Below are 26,189 nucleotides of genomic sequence, written 5' to 3'. Positions count from 1 at the left end.
CAATAAACCAGCAAAAACAGAGTCCAAAACCAGGAGGTCAGAAGGCAAAAAGACAGGGGAGACACACCAAAAAGCTGCCAGGTCTAACACATGTCCCCTCCAGCTGAGAGTACGGGGAACTACCCAACCCCTGGGGAGTTCTCCTCTCTAAGGCGGAAGAACCTGGACAGACTATCAGCGTTGGCGTGTTCTGTGCCAGGGCGGTGTTCCACCGTAAAGTCCATCCCCTGTAGGGAAATGGACCACCTCAACAGTTTTGGGTTCTCACCCCTCATCTGCATTAACCATCTGAGGGGCCTGTGGTCAGTCTGAATCCGGAAGTGAGACCCAAACAAGTAGGGTCTTAGCTTCTTCACTGCCCAGACCACAGCAAAAGCTTCCCTTTCAATTGCACTCCACCTTTGTTCCCTGGGGAGTAGTCTCCTGCTAAGGAAGACTACAGGCTGGTCTAGGCCCTCTTCGTTTAGCTGTGAAAGTACTGCTCCCACACCATGCTCAGAAACATCTGTCTGTACCACAAACTCCTTGGAGAAGTCAGGGGCCAGTAGCACGGGCGCCGTGCACATGGCTTCCTTCAGGGTGTCAAACGCGGTCTGGCACGCCTCAGTCCAGATCACCTGTCTAGGCTGCTTCTTAGAAGTCAGCTCTGTCAAGGGGGCAACAATGGTGCCATATCCCTTGACAAACCTCCTGTAGTACCCGGTGAGGCCTAAGAAGGCTCTCACCTCTGTCTGGGTCTTGGGGGGTGCCCAAGCCCAAATGGCATCAATTTTGGGTTGTAGGTGTGCCACCCGGCCACTACCTACCTGGTGTCCTAAGTACACCACGGACCCCTGCCCTATCTGGCATTTACTGGCCTTGATAGTGAGGCCTGCGGCTTGCAGGGCCTTCAACACTTCCCAGAGGTGGTGCAGGTGGTCCTCCCAACTGGAGCTGAAAACAGCAATGTCGTCAAGGTAAGCGGCACTGAAGTTTTCAAGCCCTGCCAGGACCTGATTGACCAACCTCTGGAAGGTGGCAGAGGCGTTCTTCAACCCGAAGGGCATGACACGGAACTGGAAGTGCCCCTCTGGTGTTGAGAACGCTGACCTCTCCTTGGCCCCTTCAGTTAAGGCAATCTGCCAGTACCCAGACGTTAAATCAAACGTTCTGAGGAACTTGGCTGCCCCCAACCGGTCTATGAGCTCATCAGCTCTGGGGATGGGGTGGGCGTCTGTTTTGGTGACGGTATTGAGCCCCCGGTAGTCCACACAGAACCAAAGTTCTGGTGTGGCACCAGGTGCAGCAGGCTTGGGTACCAGAACCACTGGACTGGACCAGGGGCTGCTGGAGTGCTCAGTCACCCCTAGAGCCAACATCTTGGAAACCTCCTCCTTGATGCTGGCCTTGACTCTGTCAGCTAACCTGTAAACCTTGTTTTTCACAGGCAGGCTGTCCCCAGTGTCCACATCATGCATGCATAGATGGGTGAACCCTGGAGTGAGTGAGAACAGAGTGGCAAAGTGTTCCAGTAACTGGCGACACTCACTCTGCTGTTCTAGAGTCAGAGAAGGGGAGAGGACCACGCCTTCTACTGACCCATCCTGCTCCTTGCTAGACAGGAGGTCAGGGAGAGGTTCACTCTCCTCTTCTGTCCCATCATCTGTTGCCAGAAGCATGGTTAGCTCGGACCTCTCAAAGTGAGGTTTGAGGCTGTTCACACGTAGAACCCTCAAGGGGTTCCTAGGAGTCTGCAAGTCCACCAAGTAGGTGACGTCACTCTTGCGCTCCTTCACCTCAAATGGCCCTGACCACCTGTCTTGTAGAGCACAAGGCTCTACGGGGGCCATGACCCACACTTTTTGGCCAGGCTGAAACTCAACCAGAGTGGTATTCTGGTCGTACCAGCGTTTCATGTCCTCCTGGCTTGCCTCAAGGTTCTCTTGTGCGAGCTTCCTGAAGCGGGCGGTCTGGTTCCGGAAGGCCAGCATGTAACTAAATACATCCTGGGGTGGCTTCCTAGGAGCTTGCTCCCAGCCCTCTTTCACCAGACTCAGAGGTCCTCTGACCGGGTGCCCATACAACAGCTCAAAGGGGCTAAAGCCAACCCCCTTCTGTGGTACTTCCCGGTAGGCAAAGAGAAGGCATGGTAATAGGACGTCCCACTTACGCCTCATGGAGTCTGATAGACCCCCAAATATGCCTTTCAGGGTTCGGTTGAATCTCTCAACCAACCCATTACTTTGAGGGTGGTAAGGGGTGGTGAATTTGTAGTTCACCCCACATTCCTTCCACATGGCTTTTATGTACATGGTAAAGTTGGTACCCCGGTCAGATACCACCTCCTTGGGGAAACCCACTCGGGTAAAGATCCCCATCAGTGCCCTGGACACAACGGGCGCTGTCACTGTCCTTAGAGGGATAGCTTCCGGGTACCGGGTGGCATGGTCCACCAAGACCAGGATGAACCTGTTGCCTAGGGCTGTCTTGGGGTCCAGAGGCCCCACTATGTTAATGCCCACCTGCTCAAAAAGGGTGCTGACAACAGGAAAGGGTTGGAGGGGGGCCTTACATTTCCCTCCACTTTTGCCACTTGCTTGGCAAGTCTGACAGGATCTGCAGAATGCATCAGAATGCTTTCTCATCTGGGGCCAATGAAAGTTGGTGACAAGCCTGTCAAAGGTCTTGCCTTGCCCCAAATGTCCTGCCAGAGGCACATCATGAGCCAAATCCAGTAGGAAGCCTCGGAAGCGTTGGGGTACCACCAGCACACGGGCTGCCCCAGGCTCAGCAACCTTAGGCTCGCTGTACAGGAGATCATTGTCCTAGTATATCAGGTGATCCTTGGGCTCAGCACCAGCTGCCTGGTCTTCGGCCTGCTGCCTAAGACCCAATATGAGTAGGGCACACCTTCTGCTCTGTGCAGAACTCCTCCCTGGTGGGACCCCCTCTTGCTGCCAATGGGTCAGCTCAGGTAGGTCTCCCAGTTCAGCCACTTGTTCCCCTGTAGGTGCCGGGGCTTCCCCCTCGAGGTCAGCCTCCTCCCGGACCGTGGGAACTTCTGGGGTGGGTTTCCCACACCCCTTGCCCTTTCTCGTGGCAGTCACCTGGGCCACTGTTTCAGGCTCCAGGTCTGTCTGATCACCCTGATTGGCTGCCATGGACCGAGTGGTCACGCATGACCACTCTGGCAACCCCAACATCCCCAAGTGTGACCTGAGCTCCACCTCCTTCCAGGCGGAAGTCTCCAGGTCGTTGCCCAGCAGACAGTAAACTGGCATGGTGGGACTCACAGCTACCCTCAAAGAACCTGAGACCCCTCCCCACTCAAAGGGAACCTGCGCCACCTTACATTGGCGCTCTGAGCTGTCCACTGCAACCTCTTGGTGGATTACACCAGGGACCATGTGCTCTACAGACACCCGGTGACACCGGACCGTGGTCACACTGGCTCCAGTATCTCTGAGAGCCTCTACCCTCTGCCCATTGATGGTCACCCACTGCCTGTATTTTTTAGTGTTATCAGGCATTAGGTTTCTCTGGACCATCTCACCGTCCCCTAGTGAGACAAGGGTCATTTCTGTGGGATCCCCCCCCCCCCTGGGTCCACCTCCTCCCCAAGCACTACACTGGCCAACCCCTTGGTCTGCCCACCGCTGGGTGGTGGAGTCCACTTGGGACACTTGGGATCTCCCTTCATGTGACCCTCCTGATCACAAGCAAAGCACTTACGGTGCCCTGCCTCTGCAGTCTTTCCTGCAGAGGCCCATGGTTTCTTATCTCCTGGGGGGTGGGATTTCTTACCCGGGTTACTAGATTGGGGCCCTTTGGAAGACTCCTTTTGTTTACCCTTGTCCCCCCCACTCTGCTGCTGGGAACCTTGCCCACCTTTGGTAGAATCTCCCCATATACCTTTTTGTGGACTCTGGTACTCACCCAGCGGTCCGCCTCCATAGCAAGCTTCCTGGGGTCAGTCAGCCTGCTATCAGTCAAGTGCTGGCGCAGCTCTGCAAAACACAGACTAGACAAGTGCTCCCATGCAATTAAGTTGTACAGCCCCTGAAAATCTGTCACATTACTGCCCTTCACCCAACCATCCAGTGCTCTGCAAAACGAATCTACACACTCTAACCAGGTCTGGGACTCAGTTTTCTTACTCTGCCTAAACTGATCCCTGTACTTGTCAGGAGTGAGACCATACCGAGTGAGAAGGGACTCCTTCATGTCGGCGTAGGTGAGGTTATACCCCTTACCCAAAGCTAGCAAAGTGTCCCTCCCCTCCTCAGTGAAGTGGTTCCACAATCCTGCTCCCCAATTCTTCTCATGGACCCCATTCATGTGGATGGACGCCTCATATCCCTGAAACCACCTCTGTTCATCTCCCTTCTTGTACTCTCTCCCTACGTTTTTAGGAATGTGCACAATTCTGTCTGACTGAACTGAGGAACTGCTGCCACCATCCTGGCTGGACCTGCTCCTCACATCCAGCTCTTTCACTTTAAGCTCATGGTCCAAAAGCATCTTTCTTTCCTCCATGGCTCGCTGCTCCCTCTGAGCATCCATTTTTAATCTCTCCAACTCAATCTGGTGCCTCCTGACTTCTCTCCTGTCCTCCAGCTCCTCTGGAGTCAGTCCTTTTGATCCACCACTGCTGCTTGGCACACGGGGTAACTCCCCCCTGGCAGCTCCTGCACCCTCAGTGCATCTTCCCTAGAATTTGTGTCAGTAGGCTCTCCATTTGGATCCTCAGACTGCCCACCGGCAGTTCTGGCTGCTACCCAGGCCCTCAGCGCCTTCTGTAGCTCCTCCTTTTTTGTGAGGCCTCTGATCTGAACTTTGAGGTTTTTACAAACTGCCTTCAGTTCCTTCATGGAATAGGTTTCCAACCTATCCTCCTCAAAAACCAAATCCTGGGATGCAACTGAAGATGCTCTTGATTGAGACATGATGTCGTTGGGGTTCACTTGAACTCAAGATCAAAAATAGGTCAAAGAGAAGGAAATCAAAAACAAAAGAAATTGTATGTGGCACGTAATGGTCTGCGATATGGTACTAGTGTACACCAATCACTGTAGGTCAAGTGCAAATGCAAGTCCTATCCTCACCGCTGACAACCAATGTTAGAAATAGGGTCTCCAGTTAGCAGTCGGTTTGCACCCTGTCTAAGTAGAGACCCTCACTCTAGTCAGGATAAGGGAGATACCCGCTCAGATAACCCCTGCTCACCCCCTTGGTAGCTTGGCACGAGCAGTCAGGCTTATCTCAGAAGCAATGTGTAAAGCATTTGCACATAACACACAGTAATAAGTGAAAACACTACAAAAGGACACCACACCATTTTTAGAAAAATAGCTAATATTTATCTATATAAAACAAGACCAAATACAATAAATATCCAACATACAGTAATAAAAAATATGAATGCTGCAAGATGTACTTAACAATACAGTTCCTTGAAGTCGATAACTCCACCTGGGGCTATCACGGCGTCGTGAACAACAAAACCAAAAGTTCAGGCTGGCCTCGGCGTCACAGGCCAGCTGCAGTGTTGGGAAGACCCACAAACAGTACCTTGGATTCGCAGGGCGCCGTGACCCTCGCAGTCAGCTCCGGAGAGCAGCGTCGCCGGCGTTGGTTCCGGAGTCGGTGCAGGAGTCGTCAGGCCCTTGAAGTCACGCACCTCGGGGATCGAACTCCGGGCTGATGAAATCAGGAGCGCTGGCGGGGATGGCGTCGGGGCTGTGGTGCAAAGCGGGACAATGCGACGTGCGGTGCCCACAGGTCACGGTAGAGGCAACGGCGGCGTCGTTGCGGAAGCGCTGTCGTCGGTAGGCCCAAGCCAGCGGTGCGGGATGGGACGGTGCTTCGTGACCCTCACGAGCGGTGTCCACAGGCCACGGTGCAGGCAAGGATGCCTGGTGACGACACTGGAGCTGATGGTGCTGGCGTCGGTGGACCGGGGCTGCGGAGCGAGACGGGACGGTGCTTCGTGCTCCTCATGAGCGGTGTCCACAGGCCACGGTGCAGGCAGCGGCGCCGGTGTCAGCAGGAGCGACGTCGTCGGGGATGCCCAGGCTGCGGTGTGAGCAGGTGACGCTGGAGTGCGGGGCCCTCAGGTCGAGGTGCGAGCAGCGGCTCGGTGAAGTCGTCCGATGACGGCATCGGTGAGACCAGGGTCGCAGTGCGAAGTGGGGCAATGCAACTCCATGCGGCGTCGGCAGGTCACGGTGCAGGCCAGTGGCGTAGTTGGCGGCGTTGCAGTGGTTTCTCCTCTTGAACAGCACAAAACACACAGTTCCCAGTGCTGCAGGTCGAGGAAACTTAAATCTTTGGTGTCCCTGAGACTTCCAACAGGAGGCAAGCTCTACTCCAAGCCCTTGGAGAATTTTCTCAAGCAGGACACACAGCAAAGTTCACCCTTTGCACTCTTTTCAGGCAGAAGCAGCAACTGCAGGCCAGTCCAGCAAAGCAACACAGCAAAGGGACAGTACTCCTCCTTCAGCTCTTCTCCTGGGCAGAGGTTCCTCTTGATTCCAGAAAGATTCTAAAAGTCTGGGGTTTTGGGTCTGCTTCTTATACCCAGTTCTGCCTTTGAAGTTTGCAAACTTCAAAGAAAAGTCTCAAGTGTTTGCAAGATCCTTCCTTGTCCAGGCCAGGCCACAGACACTCACCAGGGGGTCAGAGACAGCATTGTGTGAGGGCAGGCACAGTCCTAACAGGTGTGAGTGACCACTCCTCCCCTCCAGCACAGATGGCTAATCAAGATATAGAAAACATATGAATACACTGTTCCAATAGAAAGAAAGAAAACACATGAGGAAGTCCTAAAATTTAGGAGCAAATAACCTCACACATCCAAAAGGATGTCATGCTTCATCATCGGTACAGCTCCTCGTCAGACCGGCGCTGCAATGTCTGACGGGCACCACCCCTAATGGGGGGGCTCTTTGCCGGAGATCTTTTACAATGATGGTGCCATGACCCCAGGATTGAGTAGGGAAAAGAAGGAGATCAAAATAGAAAGTGATTAAAATTGGCTCACAAAACCTCCAACGGGTAAATGATTTATTGAACCAGTTGGAAGGCAGGGGCCAAGATTAAAAAAAGGGGTGTAGTCAAACGAGTGAAACAGAAATAATGATCAATCACTCTTATAAAAATATGAATGGGAGGGAGGTTGGACAATCTTCAAACCAACCCTTTTCATGGGTCAACATGTTTCGCATCCTGGTAGCCCAAACGGGTCCATTGATGCTTCGTCAGGACCTAGTTGACTATCTATATCTCCTATTCAAAAGGACAAATGTGTCTTCTTAATCAAGGTACAGGTGTTACAGGTAACTAAAAAGTTATGAAACAAGTATCCAATCACTTACATTAGTCAGGAGCATATGTTTCCTAACTAAAGCCCTGTAAATGAAATTGAATTAATTAATCGTTTAACAGAATAGAGCAAAATATTCAAAGAAAGAGTGTAAAAAACGTGAACTCGTGTAACACAGTGTACGTGTTGACAAGTGAGAGAGTGCGTGAAAATATATATAAATGGTGCTTACCTCCCCCATTAGGGGAATGCGCTCCATAGGACCACGTAGACCAATGGTCAGGCGCAGTTTTAAGTCTAAATAAGGAAGCACAACCGCATCAATACGAAAACATCACAGCCAATGATTATCATTGTCAAATCAAGTCTCATTAATCGGAATATAGCAAAGCAATGAAGGTATAAACCAATTAGGTTCAAGTATCCAGTATGCGTCTATAATATGTATTCTGTATAGTATCAGAATACTATTGCATATTACATGGTTGTCAAAGGATCGAAATATTGATAAGCCAGGTTTTTTATAGTCAAAAAAAGGAGGGGGGCTACTGGTCAGAATAACAATGTAGGCCCTCCATGTAAATATATATAGACCCCCCAAAAAATCAGGTAGAGTGTCGTTACCGGTGGTTGCACTGTGACAAGAGGCATAGTAGCTATAAACGAAATGCAGTGCCAAATAACTTAAAACAGAAACGTCAAAAGACGCACTATTATAGATGGCAGTTTAAGAAAAATGGCTGAGTTAAAGAAGTCGGTACCGTAATTTTAAACGCAGAGACAGTGTCGGAAAGTGACAAAAGAAAGGCCAAATCCCATGGTAACGGGAGAATGGCCGGCACTTACTTCAAATGCTGCCGGGACCGACGAGTAAACCTACCCGGGTCCGTGCGTCCTGTATTTTAAACGGACGCCGGTGAGTGGAGATCATATATCCTCCAACCCGGAAGGTAAAAGGGGGAGTGTCCGGTGAGCGTGTGATCACGTAGTGACACGTGACACATGCTTCACTCAGAAAATGGTAAAAACCAACGAAGGGTTGCCATATTAACAAACCCAAGGAGGGGCATAGAAATAGAGGAGGGGTGTAAACACCAGAGCCTCTTATAAATACATGGAGTCAAAGAGTGGATTTAAATCAAAAGATATTCTTGTCTCGAACTGCTCGAGCTGCTTAACCTGTACCTACAAGTTTATACAGGAATGACTAGGTATTACATGAAGGCTCAACTAAGCAAATAGAGGCGGTCACCAGAGTAGATACAGGGGACAGTTGTTATATAGGTGGCATTAGTGTGAGGGGAAAGCAGGGCTACTGGTATCTATTGCTGCCAAAAGTAAAATTGGTAAAATTAACTGGTAAGGCTAGTCCATGGGATATCATCATTAAGTCCCTGGGTGTGGGTGCGTAGCTTAAACACCCATCGTTGTTCTAACTTAAAGAGGGAATTGGCAGTCTTGTGTGAATCAGTTTGGAGGACCACCCACCACATGTCATCTGGGCTGTGTCCAATCTCTAGGAAGTGTAGGGACAATTTAGTAGTGGCGCGGCCGCATCTAATGTTGCTATGGTGTTCATTAATCCTGAGTTTCACTGCTCTAGTGGTCATTCCTATATACTGTAGACCACATGGGCATGTAATCATATACACACAATTCTTGGTATTGCAATTGGTGTGTTTAGACAATTGCCAGATCCCAATGAGTTCAAAGGTAATGGATTTTAACTGCTTAGTGAGAGCGCAAACATTACAATGACCACAAGGGAAATGACCAGTCACAGGAGGAATGCCCCAAAGGGATTGTTGTCGGGGTAGATCAAAGGTGGGACGGGGTCTGGTGTGAACTAGTAAGTCCTTGATAATGGTGGTACGTTTGAAGGCGAATAGAGGTTTGGAGGTCTGTTTTCCTCCACTGCATAGAATAGCCCATCTCTTATTAACTATTTTTTTGATAGAATTAGAGAGAGGGTAAAGGTGGACACACAGGCAAGTTTGGTGTCTGTAGTGTGTGGGGTATTTGATAGCAGGATGTCTCTACTGCAAGATTTAGCCCGCTTGTATGCTGCCTTTACCACAGGGTATGGATAGTGACGTTTGTCAAGTTTATCAGATAGATCATCGGCTTGGGACTTGAACATATGCATGGAACTGCAATTACGTCAGAGAAACTGGCCATAAGGTAAATTGTCTCTTAATGCCTTTGGGTGATGGCTCTCATACAGTAGAAGACTATTACGGTCAGTGGTTTTTTGGTAAGTGTGTGTGTACAATTTCCCATTCTCTATACAGATCATGAGATCCAAAAAGGGGATCTGAGTCTCGGAAACAGAGGATGTAAATTTCAAAAAGGGGTTCAGAGTATTGATCCATGTGATGAACAGTTGTACATCTGCCGGGGTACCATGCCAGACGATAAAGATATCGTCGATATATCTCCGCCACAGTTTAATGTTAGTTTGGAAAGGGTTTGTGTTAGATAGAATAAACCGTGATTCAAAGTCGAACATGTAGAGACAGGCTAGACTAGGGGCAAAAGTACTGCCCATCGATGTGCCGCGAGTCTGGTGAAATAGGAGAGCCTCAAATTGGAAGAAATTCTCTTTCAGAGCAAGGGAAGCACAGTGCATGATGAAGTGTACAGGAGAGGTGAGTGGTTGGTCCACCGCCAGGAGGGCAGTCTCTACTACTTGTAGAGTAGCGTCTTGAGGGATGTTGGTATACAGAGCTTCAACATCCAGAGTAATTAGAGCATGTACTTGAACAGTTAAATTGATACTCTCTATCAGGTTCAGAACGTCCTTGGTATCTTTCAGATAGGTGTTGGATGACTGGACAATAGGTTGTAAAAACTGGTCACAAAAGATGGATAGAGGTTCAAGGATGGAACCTATGCCAGAGACTATTGGACGGCCTGGTGGAGGTTTTTTGCCCTTGTGAATTTTGGGGAGGCAGTAAAAGTAGGGGGTGCGTGGGTTCTGAGTGTCCAAGAATTCTGCCTCTTTTTGCGAGATCCACAAATTTGCTGCAGCCTCCTCTATCATGCCGCGTATTTCTAATTGAAGTCTCTCAGTGGGATCAGTATTGATCTGAGTATAATAGGTGGAATCCTCCAGTAGACAGAGGCATTCACGCCTATAATCAGTTGAGTTCAATATCACTGGGGCTCCACCTTTGTCTGCAGGTTTAATGACAATGCTTGTGTTGGACGACAACGTCTTCAAGGCGTTCCTTTCAACGGTAGAGATATTGGAGAAGCTCCGTTTGGGTTGTAAAGATGCTAAATCACTTAGAACTGCTTGTTCAAAAGCCAGTAGCTCACATGGCATTGAGGAGGCAGGAGGCATAAATTTAGAAGGTTTTTTAAGGCCTGTATCGGTTGGTTGATTAGTATTAGGTCTGTCGTGAAAGAAAAATTGTAATCTGATTTTCCTGAAAAAGTGGGACAGTTCACAGTGGAGACGAAAAGAATCTTCTTGAGGTGTAGGTACAAAACCTAGTCCTTTGTTCAGGACTGTTAGTTCAATGGGTGAAAGTAGTCTTGATGAAAGGTTGACTACTAGATCCGATTCGGTGGGTTCTTACCCTGACTGCGAGTTATCATCTCTGGTTCGTCCTGGGCCCAATGGACCCGCCTGCCTCTTCCTCTCCTTCTGCCTCTTCCCCTGCCCCGGCCGCGGCCTAAAAAAGGCACATATGGAAACATTGGGCGTGGTTGATAAAAGGGGAAGGGTAATCAAGATATGCAGGCTACACCCTAGCCCCCTTTGTGTCACTGTCTGGAGGAGAGGTGTGAACAGCCCAACTGTCAAACTGGCCCAGACAGGGAATCCACAAACAGGCAGAGTCACAGAATGGATTAAGCAAGAAAATGCCTACTTTCTAAAAGTGGCATTTTCAAACGCACAATCTTAAAATCAACTTTACTAAAAGATGTATTTTTTAATTGTGAGCACAGAGACCCCCAACTCCACATGTCCGTCCGCTCCCAAAGGGAATCTACACTTTAATCAGATTTAAAGGTAGCCCCCATGTTAACCTATGAGAGGGACAGGCCTTGCAACAGTGAAAAACGAATTTAGCAATATTTCACTGTCAGGACATATAAACCACATTACTATATGTCCTACCTTAACCATACACTGCACCCTGCCCTTGGGCTACCTAGGGCCTACCTTAGGGGTGCCTTACATGTATGAAAAGGGAAGGTTTAGGCCTGGCAAGTGGGTACACTTGCCAAGTCGAAGTTACAGTCAAAACTGCACACACAGACACTGCAGTGGCAGGTCTGAGACATGATTACAGAGCTACTTTTGTGGGTGGCACAACCCGTGCTGCAGGCCCACTAGTAGCATTTGATTTACAGGCCCTGGGCACCTCTTGTGCACTTTCCTAGGGACTTACCAGTAAATCAAATATGGCAATTATGGATAAACCAATCCACAGTACAATTTATATGGGGAGCACTTGCACTTTAGCACTGATTAGCAGTGTTAAAGTGCGCAGAGACAATAAACCAGCAAAAACAGAGTCCAAAACCAGGAGGTCAGAAGGCAAAAAGACAGGGGAGACACGCCAAAAAGCTGCCAGGTCTAACAGTATCCAAAAAACATGATGTGATTTCGAAGAAAGTCACACTTTTCTCTGTACAGTGTGAGGCCGTGTTCTTGAAGACGCTTGAATGTTGCTCGCAATCTGTCCAGGTGTCCTTCCAGGGTGTGGGTGTGTACTAATATGTTGTCACTGACGTTGATGACGCCCTCCAGATCCACCAGCATGCCTGTGATTGTATCCTGAAAAACCTCTGCAGCACTGGAGATTCCAAAACTGAGGCGTGTGTACCTCCTGAGCTCCTTGTGCGTCGAGAATGTGGTGATCACTCGGGACTCCGGGTCAAGCGTGAGTTGGTGATAGCCTGCCCTCAGATCCATCTTTGAGAACCACTTGGACCCACTCCCTTCAGCCACAATGTCATCAATGGTTGGTGTTAGATGAAGTTCACGCCGGATTGCTGCATTGGACAGCATCATGTCCACACAAATTCTCACTTCTCCAGGCTATTTGGCCTTTCGGGTTGACCACAATCGGCGAGACCCACGGAGTAGGTCCCTCCACCTTCTCATTTTACCTGTGGTCTCTAGTTTGCGTAATTCCTCCTCCACTTTCGAACGCAGATGGAAAGCGACCCGGCGGTGTTTCTGGGCCACAGGCTGGATAGACTTGTCAATATGAAGGCGTATTGACCTTCCTTTCAGACATCCTATTTCCTCGAATAGCTCGGCATACTCCGCTATCAAGCTCTCAACGTTTTCTCGAAGAACACTGAATGTGAATGACACCAGTCCCAACAGTTCAGCTGTTCGGCAACACACCAGCATGCCAGACCCATCCCTGGTGTCGTAGATGTTGATCCTGATCGTCTGATTGTCGTGCTGAACGTCCGTCGTGAACACTCCCGGTAAAGGAAGCGGACTGGACGACCCAAATGCAAATACTTTGGTGGCCGTAGGGCGGAGTGTTGGTTTCAATTGCAAGTTTTTCAGCACCGGTAGGGCCATGATATTGATGGAGGCTCCTGTGTCTATTAATGCTGTCACTGGCTTGCCTCCCACCATTATGCTGCATTTGGGGATTCGTTTCTTGAGATTGCCTCCAGGTTGCATTGCATGTATGACATGTATGACACCTTCTGGCTCATCGTCATCCATGTCCCCCTCAGCTTCGTCCGAGGTATATATTTGGGCCACCTGCACTGTCTTATGCTGATTCGTCTTTTTAGATGAGGCTGATCGACATACCTTGGCAAAATGGCGTAATTTGTTGCAATTTGCACACCATTTCCCTTGGGCAGGGAACTAACCTTGATGAGGGTAGGACCCACTGCACATATAGCATGCTCATGACTGTGCTCCCAGTTTTGCTCGTGACTTCTTCTGATCGCCTGAGGCCGTGGTGACCACATTCACCGGTTCTGTCTTAATTGGTTTTTGCAGGGCAGCCTCCATGTGAGCTGCCCGAGCCTTCGATAGCTCCTTGGATCTCCCCAGTGTGAGCATGTTGGCCATCAACATCCCCGTGACTTGTAAGATGTTTTCACAAAGTTTGACGGAGTAGCAGCCTTGTATGAACTGGGCCTGAATTTCATCCTCGGCATCTGGTAGGGTACAGGTGCTCGCCAGTTTCTGCAATCTTGCTTAGAACATTACTACTGATTCCTCTTGGAGTTGTCGTTTGTCGAGCCTGACGCAGGAGGAAACGTTCATATTCTGGGTTGGCTAATAGCTCAAAATGGGCTGTGAGTGCCCTCTTCAATGACTAGTATGTGAACGGCGGTCCTTCTTCCATGATGGATTTGCTGATCTTGTGTATGGCCGCCCCTCCCAGATGTAAGAGCATGGGACGGCGCCGATCATTGTCCAGGGCAACAGCAGCAAAATACGTCTCCAGTCGCTCCACCCATTCTTTCCACTTTGCAGCCTGGGTGGGCGGGGGGCCATCAACTATGAAGGGTTCTAGTGTCGGTATGGACGCCATCGGTACCACCAGAAAGGATCACACACACGCCCAATGACAGTACCCCACTTGATAGTCGCTCACCTGCGATAAATAGTTTGGTGCGCCGCCAGCGCCGTGCAGGGACACTGTAGGGGTCTCTAGCAGAGTAAGTACTGTGAGGGAGGCGGTCCTTGGGGCAGAGAAAGTCCTTCAAAAAGACTCACTCCACCATGTTGCAGCTGTCACCTAGTGGGAAATGATTTGTGCAGCCTGAGCCTCCATTCAGCCACCAGGCATTTTTCAGGGTGAACAGCCAGCCCCAGGCACTGCCTACCACATGGTCTGTGTGGGGTAGGCCCCAGGAGGGAGACAAACGGGCCTCTGGCAGCAGACAAAGTCAATGGGGGCAGAGCCAGAACGATCCGAGAGACGCGCTATAGCCAGCCAGAGAAAAACAGCACCCCACTGTCCATGATACAAATGCCGTTGTGTGCTGTATGAGAACGCTCGCCCAGCAGCGCTTCCACGATGGTAGGGCCACCGACCCTCATCGCCAGTTTGTTCAGTTCTCCCTGTCAGGCTGACGCAGGAAAACGCTATGCCCCCGGAATGAAAGACTCGTACACATTATAATGCTTGTGGACTCTTGCGCATCACGCGCCATCCCCTTTTATTTTCTTGGCCCCTTCCGTCAGAGGCATTCCATTATCCATTCCCCCGGCATGGACATGGATGTAAACATAACAAGTTGCAGTCTGCCACCTATTGGGAGTTCATCAGTCAATACTAGGAAAGCCAGGAGCATCCCATGTCCTGGCCTAAATCAAACCTCAAAGGAATCCTGAATCCTAACATGGTCTTTGCACAATTATTTTGATGCAAATGTGCATCCAAATAACACTAGTGCTTTTCATTAAAATTCTATATTACAGCAGGTGACATCACATCACTTTTCTTATACTTTAAGCAGCATCTAGCTTTTCTATTCCATGATTAGCATAGCACATTTTCAGGAATAAAGAGCAAGATAGGAAGGAAGGGTCTATGATAGTGAATAACAGTTAAAGAAAACAACTATAAATAAGAACATGCAAATTTGAGTACGATTGTGGCAAGTAAGGCAAGCAAGATGATTTGACATTATAGGTTGAATGCTCTCTTAGCAAAATATAGACTACTGTATCAAAGCAAATGGCTGTCAAAAGGTTCTCTGTAATGGCACTAGAATGCAAGAATGAGTAGTTGAGTAATTTCTACATTCTCACAATGCACAGCCTCCATTGTGTTTCCAATATTTACTGTTGGGCTCGTTTTTTAGCACTCATCATATATTTAATAACATGCTTCATATCAGGTACTAAAATGAATAACCTTTTTACTACCGGAAACTACTGGAAGATTTGCATATGTTTTAGTGTAATCCTTTGTGTCCTTTCAGATCTCATTGCTTCCAAATAATGTTGCTGACAGTGTAAAGCACATAACTGGTGATAAGGTGCTTGCCTCCAGTGCCTACCTCCCAGGACCCCCGGGGCAGCCCGGTGTTCAAGGACCCCCAGGTAAGAAAAAGTTTAAATAGCTAATATGGGCAGCGGATAATACTAAGGCTTGCTTATGTTTTTAATTTTTTAATTGTGATTCTGCAAATACCCAGGAACAGCACAATTACCCAGTCTTTGTCAAAATGTAAACAGGCAGAAATTAGTAGGTCAGTCTGGTAAGTTGTAATTCCATTAAAGAATGATCCATTGTTTTAGGTGTATCATATATTAATGTGCAATATATCTATGCATAATACAAAGATGCTTCATTTAATGCAGATCTTAAAATATAAATCAGTTCTTGGTATCTTTAGAGTCAGAATGTGAGTGGAGAGATGCAAACAGTATGTGTGGCACAAGAATGTTGCCTTTTGTACCATATCTTAAACTCAGGTGCCCAGAGTTGGTTGTTGATGGCCGACCCCATGCTAGATGTACAGGAAACCCACAGGAGAAATTTGCACATAGTCTAATGGCAATGATTTATTTGATCAATAGTTAGGCTGAAACTCTGGCATTATCGCAATCATCATGGACCAACATTGGCCTGCTTTCTTTACAAAAAGGTAGAAAACTAGACTAAACTGTGTAAATAAAACTGCATAATCTTGAGGTATAGGAAAACATTACGGAAAATAGCATTAAAGCAGCAGGATATCTTCAAGATATACAAACATTGTCAGAAAGAATACAGTTTCATAGATGCTTACTTCCTTCTTTGAGAAACATAATCATGTTCTTCCAGTGAATGGCATCCTACTGATACTCTGTCTCCAGTAACCCAGTCTTCATCAAATGCACAATAACCAAAAGGATCCTCAAATTTCTGAGAGGGTGTTAGTAAAAACACTTGTGAAATCTTTATAGATTTTTAAAAAAATTCCAATGGGGTGTAAAAATTACTCAAATGACTGCTAGAAAAATTACTAACTTTTTACTGATTGAACTGTGAAAAGACATGCCTTTCATACCCCTATCTGCCCCAAACTGAGGACTCAGGAACACATGGCAGCCATATTGGAACACGGCAGCAGCAAACATTTTGAATGATAACTGATATGGTCTGCCTTAATAAGTACAAGCATTTATTCCTGTGCTTGCAAGCGTGTGGCAAAGGAAGATCTACAAAGTTAACACTATTTCTTGCTATTGTCACAGACTGAATGACCGGCTGCCGGGGACCTTGGAGGGGATCAATTCTATCAATCAATTCAGGATTTATAAAGCATGGCAAATCACCTGTGAGGGTCTCAAGGCACTGAAAAATCAAGGAGAAGACATGAGCAAGAGCAATGCAACAGCGTGGAGAGAGCTGGGCCTAGGACCTGCTCAATGGGGTTGCGCTGAGAGGAGGGACCGACGCTAGTAGGCGGTGGATGGTGCTAGGTGGGAGGCAGGAAGTAATTGGTGGCATGTGGGAGCAGCAAGGGAAAAGCAAGAAGAAAGCAGTGAAAATTAGCGAAAAGCAGGGAGAAACTGCAACAAGCCAGGGAAAAAAGCAAGGAGAAAGCAGTGAAAATGGGGGAAAAGCAAGGAGAAGGCACACAAACAAATGGGGGGAAAAGCAAGGAGAAAGCAGTGAAAACGAAGAAAAAGCAATGAGAAGGCACACAAAACTGAGGGAAAAGCAAGGAGAAAGCAGAGGGACAAGGGGGAAAAGGAAGGAGAAGACAGGAGCCAGAGCAATGCAGCAGCACAGGGAGAGCCGGGCCTGGGACCTGCTCAATGGAGTCCATTAAGTAGATCCTGGGAGGAGGGAGGGAAGCTGGGAGACAGTGGGCCTGGGTAGGTGGGAAATAATGGGCAGCATAGGGGAGGAGCAAGGGAAAAGCAGGTAGAAGGCACACAAAAATGGGAAGAAAAGCAAGGAGAAGGCACACAAAAAACAAGGGAAATGCAAGGGGAAAACATACCAAAAAATGACAGAAAAGACAAGGAGAAAGCAGTGAAAATGAGGGAAAAGAAAGGAGAATGCACACAAAACAAGTGAAAAAGCAAGGAGAAGACACACAAAAATGAGGGAAAATCAAGGAGAAGGCTGTCAAAAAACAGGGGAAAAAGCCAGATGAAAGCAGTGAGAATCAGGCAAAAACCAAGGAAAAGGCACACAAAAAATGGTGGAAGAAGCAAGGAGAAAGCAGTGAACACAAGAGAAAAGCAAGGAGAAGGAACACAAAAAAAGGCATCAAAAGCAAATAGAAAGCAGTGAAAATGAGGGAAAAGCAAGGAGAATGCACACAAAAAACAAGAGAAAAAGCAAGGAAAAAGCTGTGAAAACGAGGGCACAAAAAAGCTGTGAAAACAAGGGAAAAGCAAGGAGAAGGCACACAGAAAACAGGGGAAAAGCAAGGAATAAGCAGTGAAAACAGGTAAATGCAGGGAGAAGACAGGAGAAAGAGTGATGCAGCAGCATGGGGAGAGCTGGGCCTGGGACCTGCTCAATCGGGTCACGCTGTGGCCTCCATTACGTAGGTCCTGGAAGGAGAGAGGGGCCCTGGGAGGTGGTGGGGGGGACTTTGCGGGAGGTGGGAAATAAAGGGCAGCATGCGAGAGCGGCAATGAGGAAAAAGGCAAGTAGAAAGGGAAAAGGCAAGGATAAAGCAACCACAAAACTGGGGTAAAACAAAGAAGAAAGCAGTAAAAACAGGGGAAAAGCAAGGAGAAGGCACCAAAAAAAAGGGGGAAAGGGCAAGCAGTAGACAGGAAAAAGAGCCATGAAGCTATGCGGGTCGCACTGCGGCCTCCATTAAGTAGGTACTGGGAAGATGAAGAAGCGCTGGGAAGATGTGGGCTGGGCTAGGTGAATGGCAGGAAATAACAGGCAGGCTTCATGCAGGAGCGGCAAGGGAAAAGCAAGGAGAAGTAACACATAAAATGGAGGAAAAGCAAGGAGAATGCACACAAAAAATGAGGGAAAAGCAAGGAGAAGGCACACAAAAAATGGCAGAAAAAGAAAGAAAAAATCAGTGAAAATGAGGGAAAAGCAAGGAGAATGCACACAAGGCAGGAGAAAAGGCAAGGAGAAGGTACACAATAAACAGGGGAAAAGCAGAGAGAAGGCACACAAAAAACAGGGGAAAAGCAAGGAGAAGGCACACAAAAACAAGGGGAAAGCAAGAAAAAAGCACACAAGAAACGGCAGGAAAAGCAAGGGGAATGCAGTGAAAATGAGGGATAAGCAATGAGAAGGCACACAAAAAACTGGAGGAAAGGCAAGGAGAATGCAGTGAGAACAGAGGATAAGCAATGTGAAGGGACTCATAAAAGGAGGGAAAAGCAAGGCGAAGCCAGGAGCAAGAGCAATCCAGCAGCATAGGGAGAGATGGGCCCGGGACCTGTGTACTGGTTAAAACATTCGTATTGCACTTCTCAGCCCTGTTGCTACCCATTACTGTTTTCAAGACAGAGCATTATGAATACTGATATGTTATTCAGTCCAAAGAAGACTTCCACATGACCCATGATATTCATTCGTTCTAGCACTGGAATCAGTTGCTAACACTACGGCATCTATAAAGATCCACAATAAAATAAAGATAATGATTCAGCAGAGCCATGTCTCCATCATAATATTTTACCACGCTTACAACATGTTGAGAAACAACCTCAGCACTAATTAGCCCGAGGTAACAACAACCATTGACATTATGACACCTATCAGGCTTTCTCACGCCCAAACAAACATCAACCATCTTGCCAGTTCATCACTCCATCAATCAACCCAACCGAACCATAGATGACACTGAACATGCATAGTTTTCAACACAAGTAGCTGATGTATGTGTATATGTCACAAAATCTTATACCACTATATTGTAGTTTAAATATTGACTTGCATAAGTATCAACTCCACAATATCATTTGGATATACTGTGGAAAAAATGAAATCAGCTACTGCAGATCCAACGCATTTTGGTCATTCAGACCTTGATTACAGATTGTGATACTTTAGTCCTACACCGCCTTTCAGTGCTCAAAGTTGTTTTTTTCTTTTGTCCCATTTTCATAACCCTTCATGATTCTACCCCCATTGTTGATTAAAATTATATTTATATATTATGGGAAACAACAAGGTTATTAGCCCAAATACTCCTGTAAAACTGTGTGAGGACTGAATTTAACCTTTGTCACTTTGCACTAAAGGCCTGTGTGGATATCGTGCCTTCGAGGAGAAGCCATCCATTGGTTCAACTTAATTGTTTCCCAAATTACACGTTTTTTAAAAATCATTTTTTCAAACTTTCAGCAGTTCTTTGATGTATTTACTTAATTCCACTTTCTTTCGTAGATGCGCATGAGGTGAGTAAATTAACAACATAGCCCAAATGCATTATGATATTCATAGTTTGTGATCACCATGTTAGCAGCCCCTGATTTACCCTGTGGTTGACTCCACACAATAACTTTTTTATTTTCTAATAACCTCCATTATGATTCGCTTCGTCACACCTCATCTTTATGATTTCAGTGAGTTCAGGGTAACTTGCTTTTTTGCTTTTTTGCTTTTTTATTCACTTGTTGAATTCCTTTTATCCACCGCCTTACTCTTGTTGCCTACACTTAATCTGTGGAATGCTGTTTGGTATACGGGAGATCAGTAATGATGTTACTTATTGCATGCATATCTGATTCTTGTTTTTTTGTCCAAACCATGGCCTCATCTGACTATTATGTTCATAGTGGTGGTTGTAGCCTATCACAGGTGAGTGTATAATTCTTCATCCTGATTGAGCCCCCACGGGCCAATGTTCTTAATGTCAAAATTTATTTTGATTCCTTCTGTCGCAATACTTTTTCCCTGTCTTCTCCTCTTTCAGACTTTGCCACTTGATAACTGTGTGTAATTGGTCATTCTCTCCCATTGACTGTCATGCATTTGTTCCGTGTGTTTGGCAACGGTGTTGGTGCGATCCTTGTTTACGGTTGCTCTAATATGTTCCAATATTCTTTTTTGGGTCTCATAGATAGTGCTTCCAGTATACTTCAGTCAACACTGGCATTCGATTATGTATTTGGTATATTTGCTCCTGCAGGCTATGTGTTTGATGATTTTCTGTTGCAGGCCACTTGCTGTTTCATATTCATGTTTGCTTATCCCAATTGGACATGCTTTGCAACTTAAACATTTTCTAAATCCTGCTTTGTTAAACCATGATTGTAGCTTTTTTTTCGTAATGGCTGTGGGCCAATTTGTCTCTTAGATTAGCTGCCTTTCTGAAAGTGATTTCAGGATTGTCTCCTATTATATCTGTCAGAGTGGGATCCAATTTCAGTATGCCCTGATGTTTCATTATGACTTTCCAAACTTCATGACTTTCTAATAAGAATGAGATGATCAGTCTGATTACTTTGGTACCTGAACTTTCACCTTTATGATTTTCTTTGCCCTGTAATAAATGAGTTTGTTGTTTCTCTTTTAGCTGACCTGTTTCAATTACTTTCTTTGGGTAGCCTCTGTTTTAAACCATCTCTCAGTTTCCTCACAATGTCTTTTCTCTTCCTTTGTTTCTGAGCAATTTCTTCTGATGAATTCAGCATACAGGATGCTCCATTTCAAACTTGGCTGTTGAAAGCTCCTTTCATGTAATAATTAATTGCTGGCTGTGCTTTTCCTATGTAATGTGGTGTTCAGTAGCTCATCATTGATGTACATTTCTGTATCTAAAAATATTACTTTTCTGTTACTAATTTTATATGTGAATCACAGATTTGCAGGACTACGGTTTAATATTTGGAAGTATTTCTCAAACTATGTTTCTGTTCTATCCCAGGTGATAAATAAGTCATCAATAAACCATAGCAACATTACTATTTTGTCCACAAAGATGTCATTTTTAGATGCCCATGCATATTTCTGTTCCCACCAGCCCGCGGATAGATTTGCAAAATTTGGTGGAAAGGGAAAACCCATGGCGGTGCACTTTATTTGTTGGTTCAATTGTTTGTTAAGAGGAATATGTTGTTTGTCAGGCACAGTTGGATCATTTTTAATAGCATATTGTTGTGTTGGAAAAATTGAATATTCTTTTTCATTAAGAAATACTTGCAGGCTTCTATTCCTGTTTCTTGTTCGATATTAGTGTAAAGTGGTATCACATATATGTGATCAATTTGTAGGATTCTAGCCATTGAACATTCTGCAGGTGGTGAAAGAGATCTCCAGTGTCTTTAAAATAGGAGCATAAATCATTGACCAGTGGTCCTAAGAACTGATCCACATAATTAGAAACTGATTCCAACAAGGATCCTTTTGCCGACACTATTGGTCTTCTCTGTGTTTTTTTTTTACCTTTATGTATTGTCGCTAGAAAATATGTAGTTGGGATTATTGGATGTTCCACACTCATGTTTTTTTTTTTTCATCTAGATAAATTGTATCTAATTCCAAACTTTGTTCCAATATAAGTTGAATTTGCTATTTGTCTTCTTGTATTGGATTATTAGATAAATTCCTTATAACATGACTGTTCTGATAAGTGATGATAAGCTTCCTTCTCATAATCACTTTTATTGAGGATCACAATATTCCTCCTTTATCAGTGGGTTTGATAAATATTGTCTCATCTGCTTGTAATTCTTTAAGTGCTTGGCATTCCTTTCTTGTCAAGTTGTCTTTCTATCTTTTACTCTTGATCTTGTACAAGTCATGTGTTACCATTTCATGGAATAGGTCTATTTTATTACCAGGAGGGAGTGTTAGATAAAACAACAATTTAGGTTTCTTGCCACTTGATCCTGACCCCAATGGTGTGCATAGCTCCTCCTTCATTGTTGATTTCGTATCCATCAAATCCATGAGGGTCATGAAGGTGTCCCTGCCCACACCAATTAATGCCGGCCTGGGTTATATTTTTGATTGCCTGTTATGCTCTGTGCAATTATCCTTTTTCTCAATGAATACTTTAGCCAGTTTCATTTTTCTCACATATTTGTACAAATCTGTCCTTGTCTATGAAACATCAAAATGTTGAGTTGGACAGAATTTTCAAAACATTTTCAACAGTGTCCTTTCTGAGTCTCAAATTACTCTGCTTGGTAGGTTTATAATGTTTAATTCTTGTTCATGGATCTTGGTCTCACCCCCGGTTTGTCCTGCTTTGCCAGCCTTGTCTTTCTTTCCTTCAAACAAACACAAATGATGGACGGAGTGCAGATCCAATCAAACATTCACCCCCAGTCACAGATCTGGGTTTAATCCATCAATTCTTTTGCTCACCATGCCTCCCCAGTTTGGACACAGCCATATGCAAATCAGTCTTGACCCTATTCCCCATAGGAACAGTCCAACCCGAACTGCCAGGCCAGGCCCTCCCTGGACTGGAAACAAGCATCTTGGGACCGGTTTCAGGGTATCAACCTTCATCAGCCAGGCTAGTTTGAATCCAGTGGCATAGTGAGCCCGGGACCCATGTCTGGGCATACCCGGCGCACTTATGGCATCAGAAGCAAACAAACACAGATGATGGATGGAATGCAGAACCAATCAAACGTTCACTTGCTGGATTGTGAGGTGCATTTCTTTTAACATTGTCATTTTTCCTCCACTGATGTTGTGGGTGCTTCCTTCTCCCTAACTTTGTGTCAGTATTAAGTGACTCACTGAGATTTTTCCATTGTTCACATTTCCATCTGTTTTTTCTGATGGAGGGTATTACATCTTCGCATGAAGGTGAAGATCCTCCCATATTCATAATCGATTTTATCACAGATGTATTTCATATGTTCCTTTCTCAGTTATTTTCATTTTCTCCAATTCATCCTCAATCAGTTTTAACTGTGCATGTGTCACCTTTAATGAAATCTCAGCATGTTTGAATAAAATGGGAATTAATCCAAACGAAGAGATTAGTATATATTCCCCCCATTCCTGTAACAGTTCTCTATTCATATCAGAGAAATTTGAAGACCCCGTGGGACTCTTTTTGTTTATCTACTTCTTTGACATTTTCTCCCAATTTCGTGATATGCTCTTAATGTTTTTCACGTCATTACTGGCGCATGCATTTTGTTCAGTGTTTTTATCTCCCCTCAACTCCATTTTCAGCCGATTGCCTTCAAAGTATCGGTTCCTTTGCTGCAACACTCACACTGTTACAATGTCTGATATATTCACATATTTTGTTACATTTGTACACAGTCTTGCTTATAACACCGCCTTGCTTGCCTCTTACCTGTCGCTGTGTACTCACCCAGTGAATGTGACTCCCCGTTCGCTGCCTCCAAGAGTTTTCGCACCGTGTAATATTTTCCCAAAGCATCCACTCGGACAGATGAGAGACGCTTTTCTGAGTGACAGAATTCCTGTTTATCCTCAAAGGAGCGATATCCACACAGACATTTAGTGCAAAGTGGCAAATGTTAAATTCAGGACTCACAAAGTTTTACAGGAGTATTTGAGCTGATAACCTTGTTGTTTCCCGTAATGTATAAATATATCTGTTTGTTTTAATCAACAATGGGGTGGAATCACGAAGGGTTGTGTAAATGGGAGAAAAGAGAAAAAAATAATTGAATACTGAAAAGCGGTATAGGACTAAGGTATCATAACTCATGATCAAGGTCTGGATGACCGAAGCACTTTGGATTTGTAGAAGCTGATTTAATTTTTTCGCAATAAACAGGAATTCTGCCACTCATGAGAGCGTCTCTCTTCTGTACAAGTGGGTGCTTTGGAAAAATATTACACGGTGAAGGCCCCCAGTAAAGAGATGCACCGTGGCATCAAAATACAAAGGCACCAGAGAGGCCAAGAAGGGATATATATATATATATATATATATATATATATATATATATATATATATATATATATATATATATATATACACACACACAAACACATAGATATATTTTTTTTTTCACTGAAAAAATCAAAGGTTAAAATTACATTTTAGTTTGGTGAAAATTTGCTGTGCATGGCGAAAGTGTGAGTTATAGTTAGTAGAGATAACTATAACTGGTGAATTGCAGTGTTTTGTTTAAGTTTAAAACATTACGTTGTCACTGGAATTTTTACCTAACTAAAATGTCATTGATTTTTTCAGTGCAAAAAAAAATATATAAATATATATATATATATATATATATATATACTACTCTGAGGATAGTGAATTTGAATTGCAAGCCACAGACATGCACAATAGATTCACCCTCAGAGGGTATCCTAAATCAGTACTGGAGGACACAGCAAGAGGAAGGAAGAGAAAGAGAGAGCTGGTAGAGTGTAATGAAATCAAGTACATACTGGGTTTTAATGCCTGAAGTTATCAGATCAAAGATATTTTAAACTAAAAATAGAAATTGCCTAGAATGGATGACAGAAATACTGCCGATCATCCTAAGATCACGAATAAGAAGACTGCCTCTTTGGATGATCGTTTGACCAGGAGCTTTATGGAGAGCACTAAGAGAGATGGGTCATACTTGCTCACAGCCAGACAGCAGGGTTTCTGGCGATGCCTGAAATGCAAAGCTTACTCATTTGACCAGAATAAGACATCCTTTGAGTTGCACAATGGAAAGTCACTGAAGATCAACGAATGGATAAGTTGTGAAACATCATAAGTGGTGAATGTGCTGGAGTGCAATTGTGGAAAAAGATACATAGGGGGTACTACTAATAAACTGAAACGACGTATCCTTCAGCATCTTCAGGACATTACAAGTAAGGATTTTAGGTTTTTGATGGGCAAACATATTGGGGAAAAACACAGTGGCAACAACTCTGAGCTTTGGTACTATGGTATTCAACACATGATAAAGGAGTCAAGAGTGAGAGATCGAGAACTGGTGTTCAAAAGATCAGAATCTTAGTGGATTATTCCAGTGGGTGAAGAAATGCAATGGGGACTGTGTATGCGGACACTGACTTACTTGTGCATTTATAGTTGTCATCAGTGCCAGAATTGTGGGTAGGATATTTTAGAATTGTTGGTAGTATCTCTGCTTTATTTGCTTGCTGATTAGTTCATGTGAGAAACAATATGTGGGGAATGTCAATTATCTTCAATACAACGTAAACTATGTGAGGGGCTTACAAACATCTACTATAAGTTACTGAAAATGGAGACACAGCCGGATGATTTTTAAGATATATTTGTGAAATTTCCTGAAGGCACTCTGAGGCACCATTGTTAGATATAAATAGGACTCCTTCTTTTGGGTTCCTTTCAGATATAGATCAGGTTCCATGCCCCTCAAGCACCAGAGTTTTTTTGTTTTTTTTGCTGTGCTTTTTATGCTGTACTTTCTAAGAGAAACTTGATAACATGCACTTTAGAACTCTGATCCCTTGAAAATTGTACACAGAAGTCAGGGACCATATCATCCAGCTTTGCACCATAGAAGCACATGCACCTTACGTGCCATCTCACGTTTCATTATTGAGTCTCGCACTATATGCATTTGCACTTTAATTTGCATTCTCGAACTTTCATATGCCGAATCATTAAGGATGAATTTACAGGCTGTTGCATTAGCATTGAATCTTGCAATATCTACACCTACTTTATGAAGCATCCAAATGGAGATATGTAGTTCCGTTGTGACACCACACACTTAAGAAAACTCAGTGCAATATTGAATACACATCTGACACTTTATTTTGCAAGAGGGAGGAAAGGAAGTATGTACAATGCGAGATGACATGTGCACATGGCACTTTATCCAGCATTGTGTTGAGATGACATGAGAAGTTGTGAGGTTTTGCACAATCTAATACTTTACAAAGAAAAATGGATGAAAGTAAGGTGACAGTATCTGATTAAAATGACAGGAGACAATTGTTCAATCGCATACTGAGGATAATTTGGCGAACATTTGACAGTTTGATGCAATAATTGATGCATTGTG

The 26,189-nt window shown here is 45.2% G+C and overlaps 1 protein-coding gene across 1 annotated transcript in view; it reads left to right on the top strand.

The window, feature by feature from the left end:
- Positions 1–26,189, top strand: part of CCBE1 (collagen and calcium binding EGF domains 1) — a 682,825-nt gene that overhangs the window by 650,864 nt on the left and 5,772 nt on the right. Inside the window, exon 7 of the mRNA XM_069220382.1 lies at positions 15,236–15,356. Within this exon, the coding sequence (XP_069076483.1) occupies positions 15,236–15,356 (121 nt within the window). The remainder of the gene's footprint in view (positions 1–15,235; positions 15,357–26,189) is intronic.

The sequence above is a fragment of the Pleurodeles waltl genome, chromosome 1_1, assembly GCF_031143425.1.
Source record: "Pleurodeles waltl isolate 20211129_DDA chromosome 1_1, aPleWal1.hap1.20221129, whole genome shotgun sequence".
In the NCBI taxonomy this organism is placed as follows: domain Eukaryota; kingdom Metazoa; phylum Chordata; class Amphibia; order Caudata; family Salamandridae; genus Pleurodeles; species Pleurodeles waltl.
Note: the sequence above shows the minus strand (reverse complement) of the source record. Positions and strands in the feature narration are given on the sequence as shown.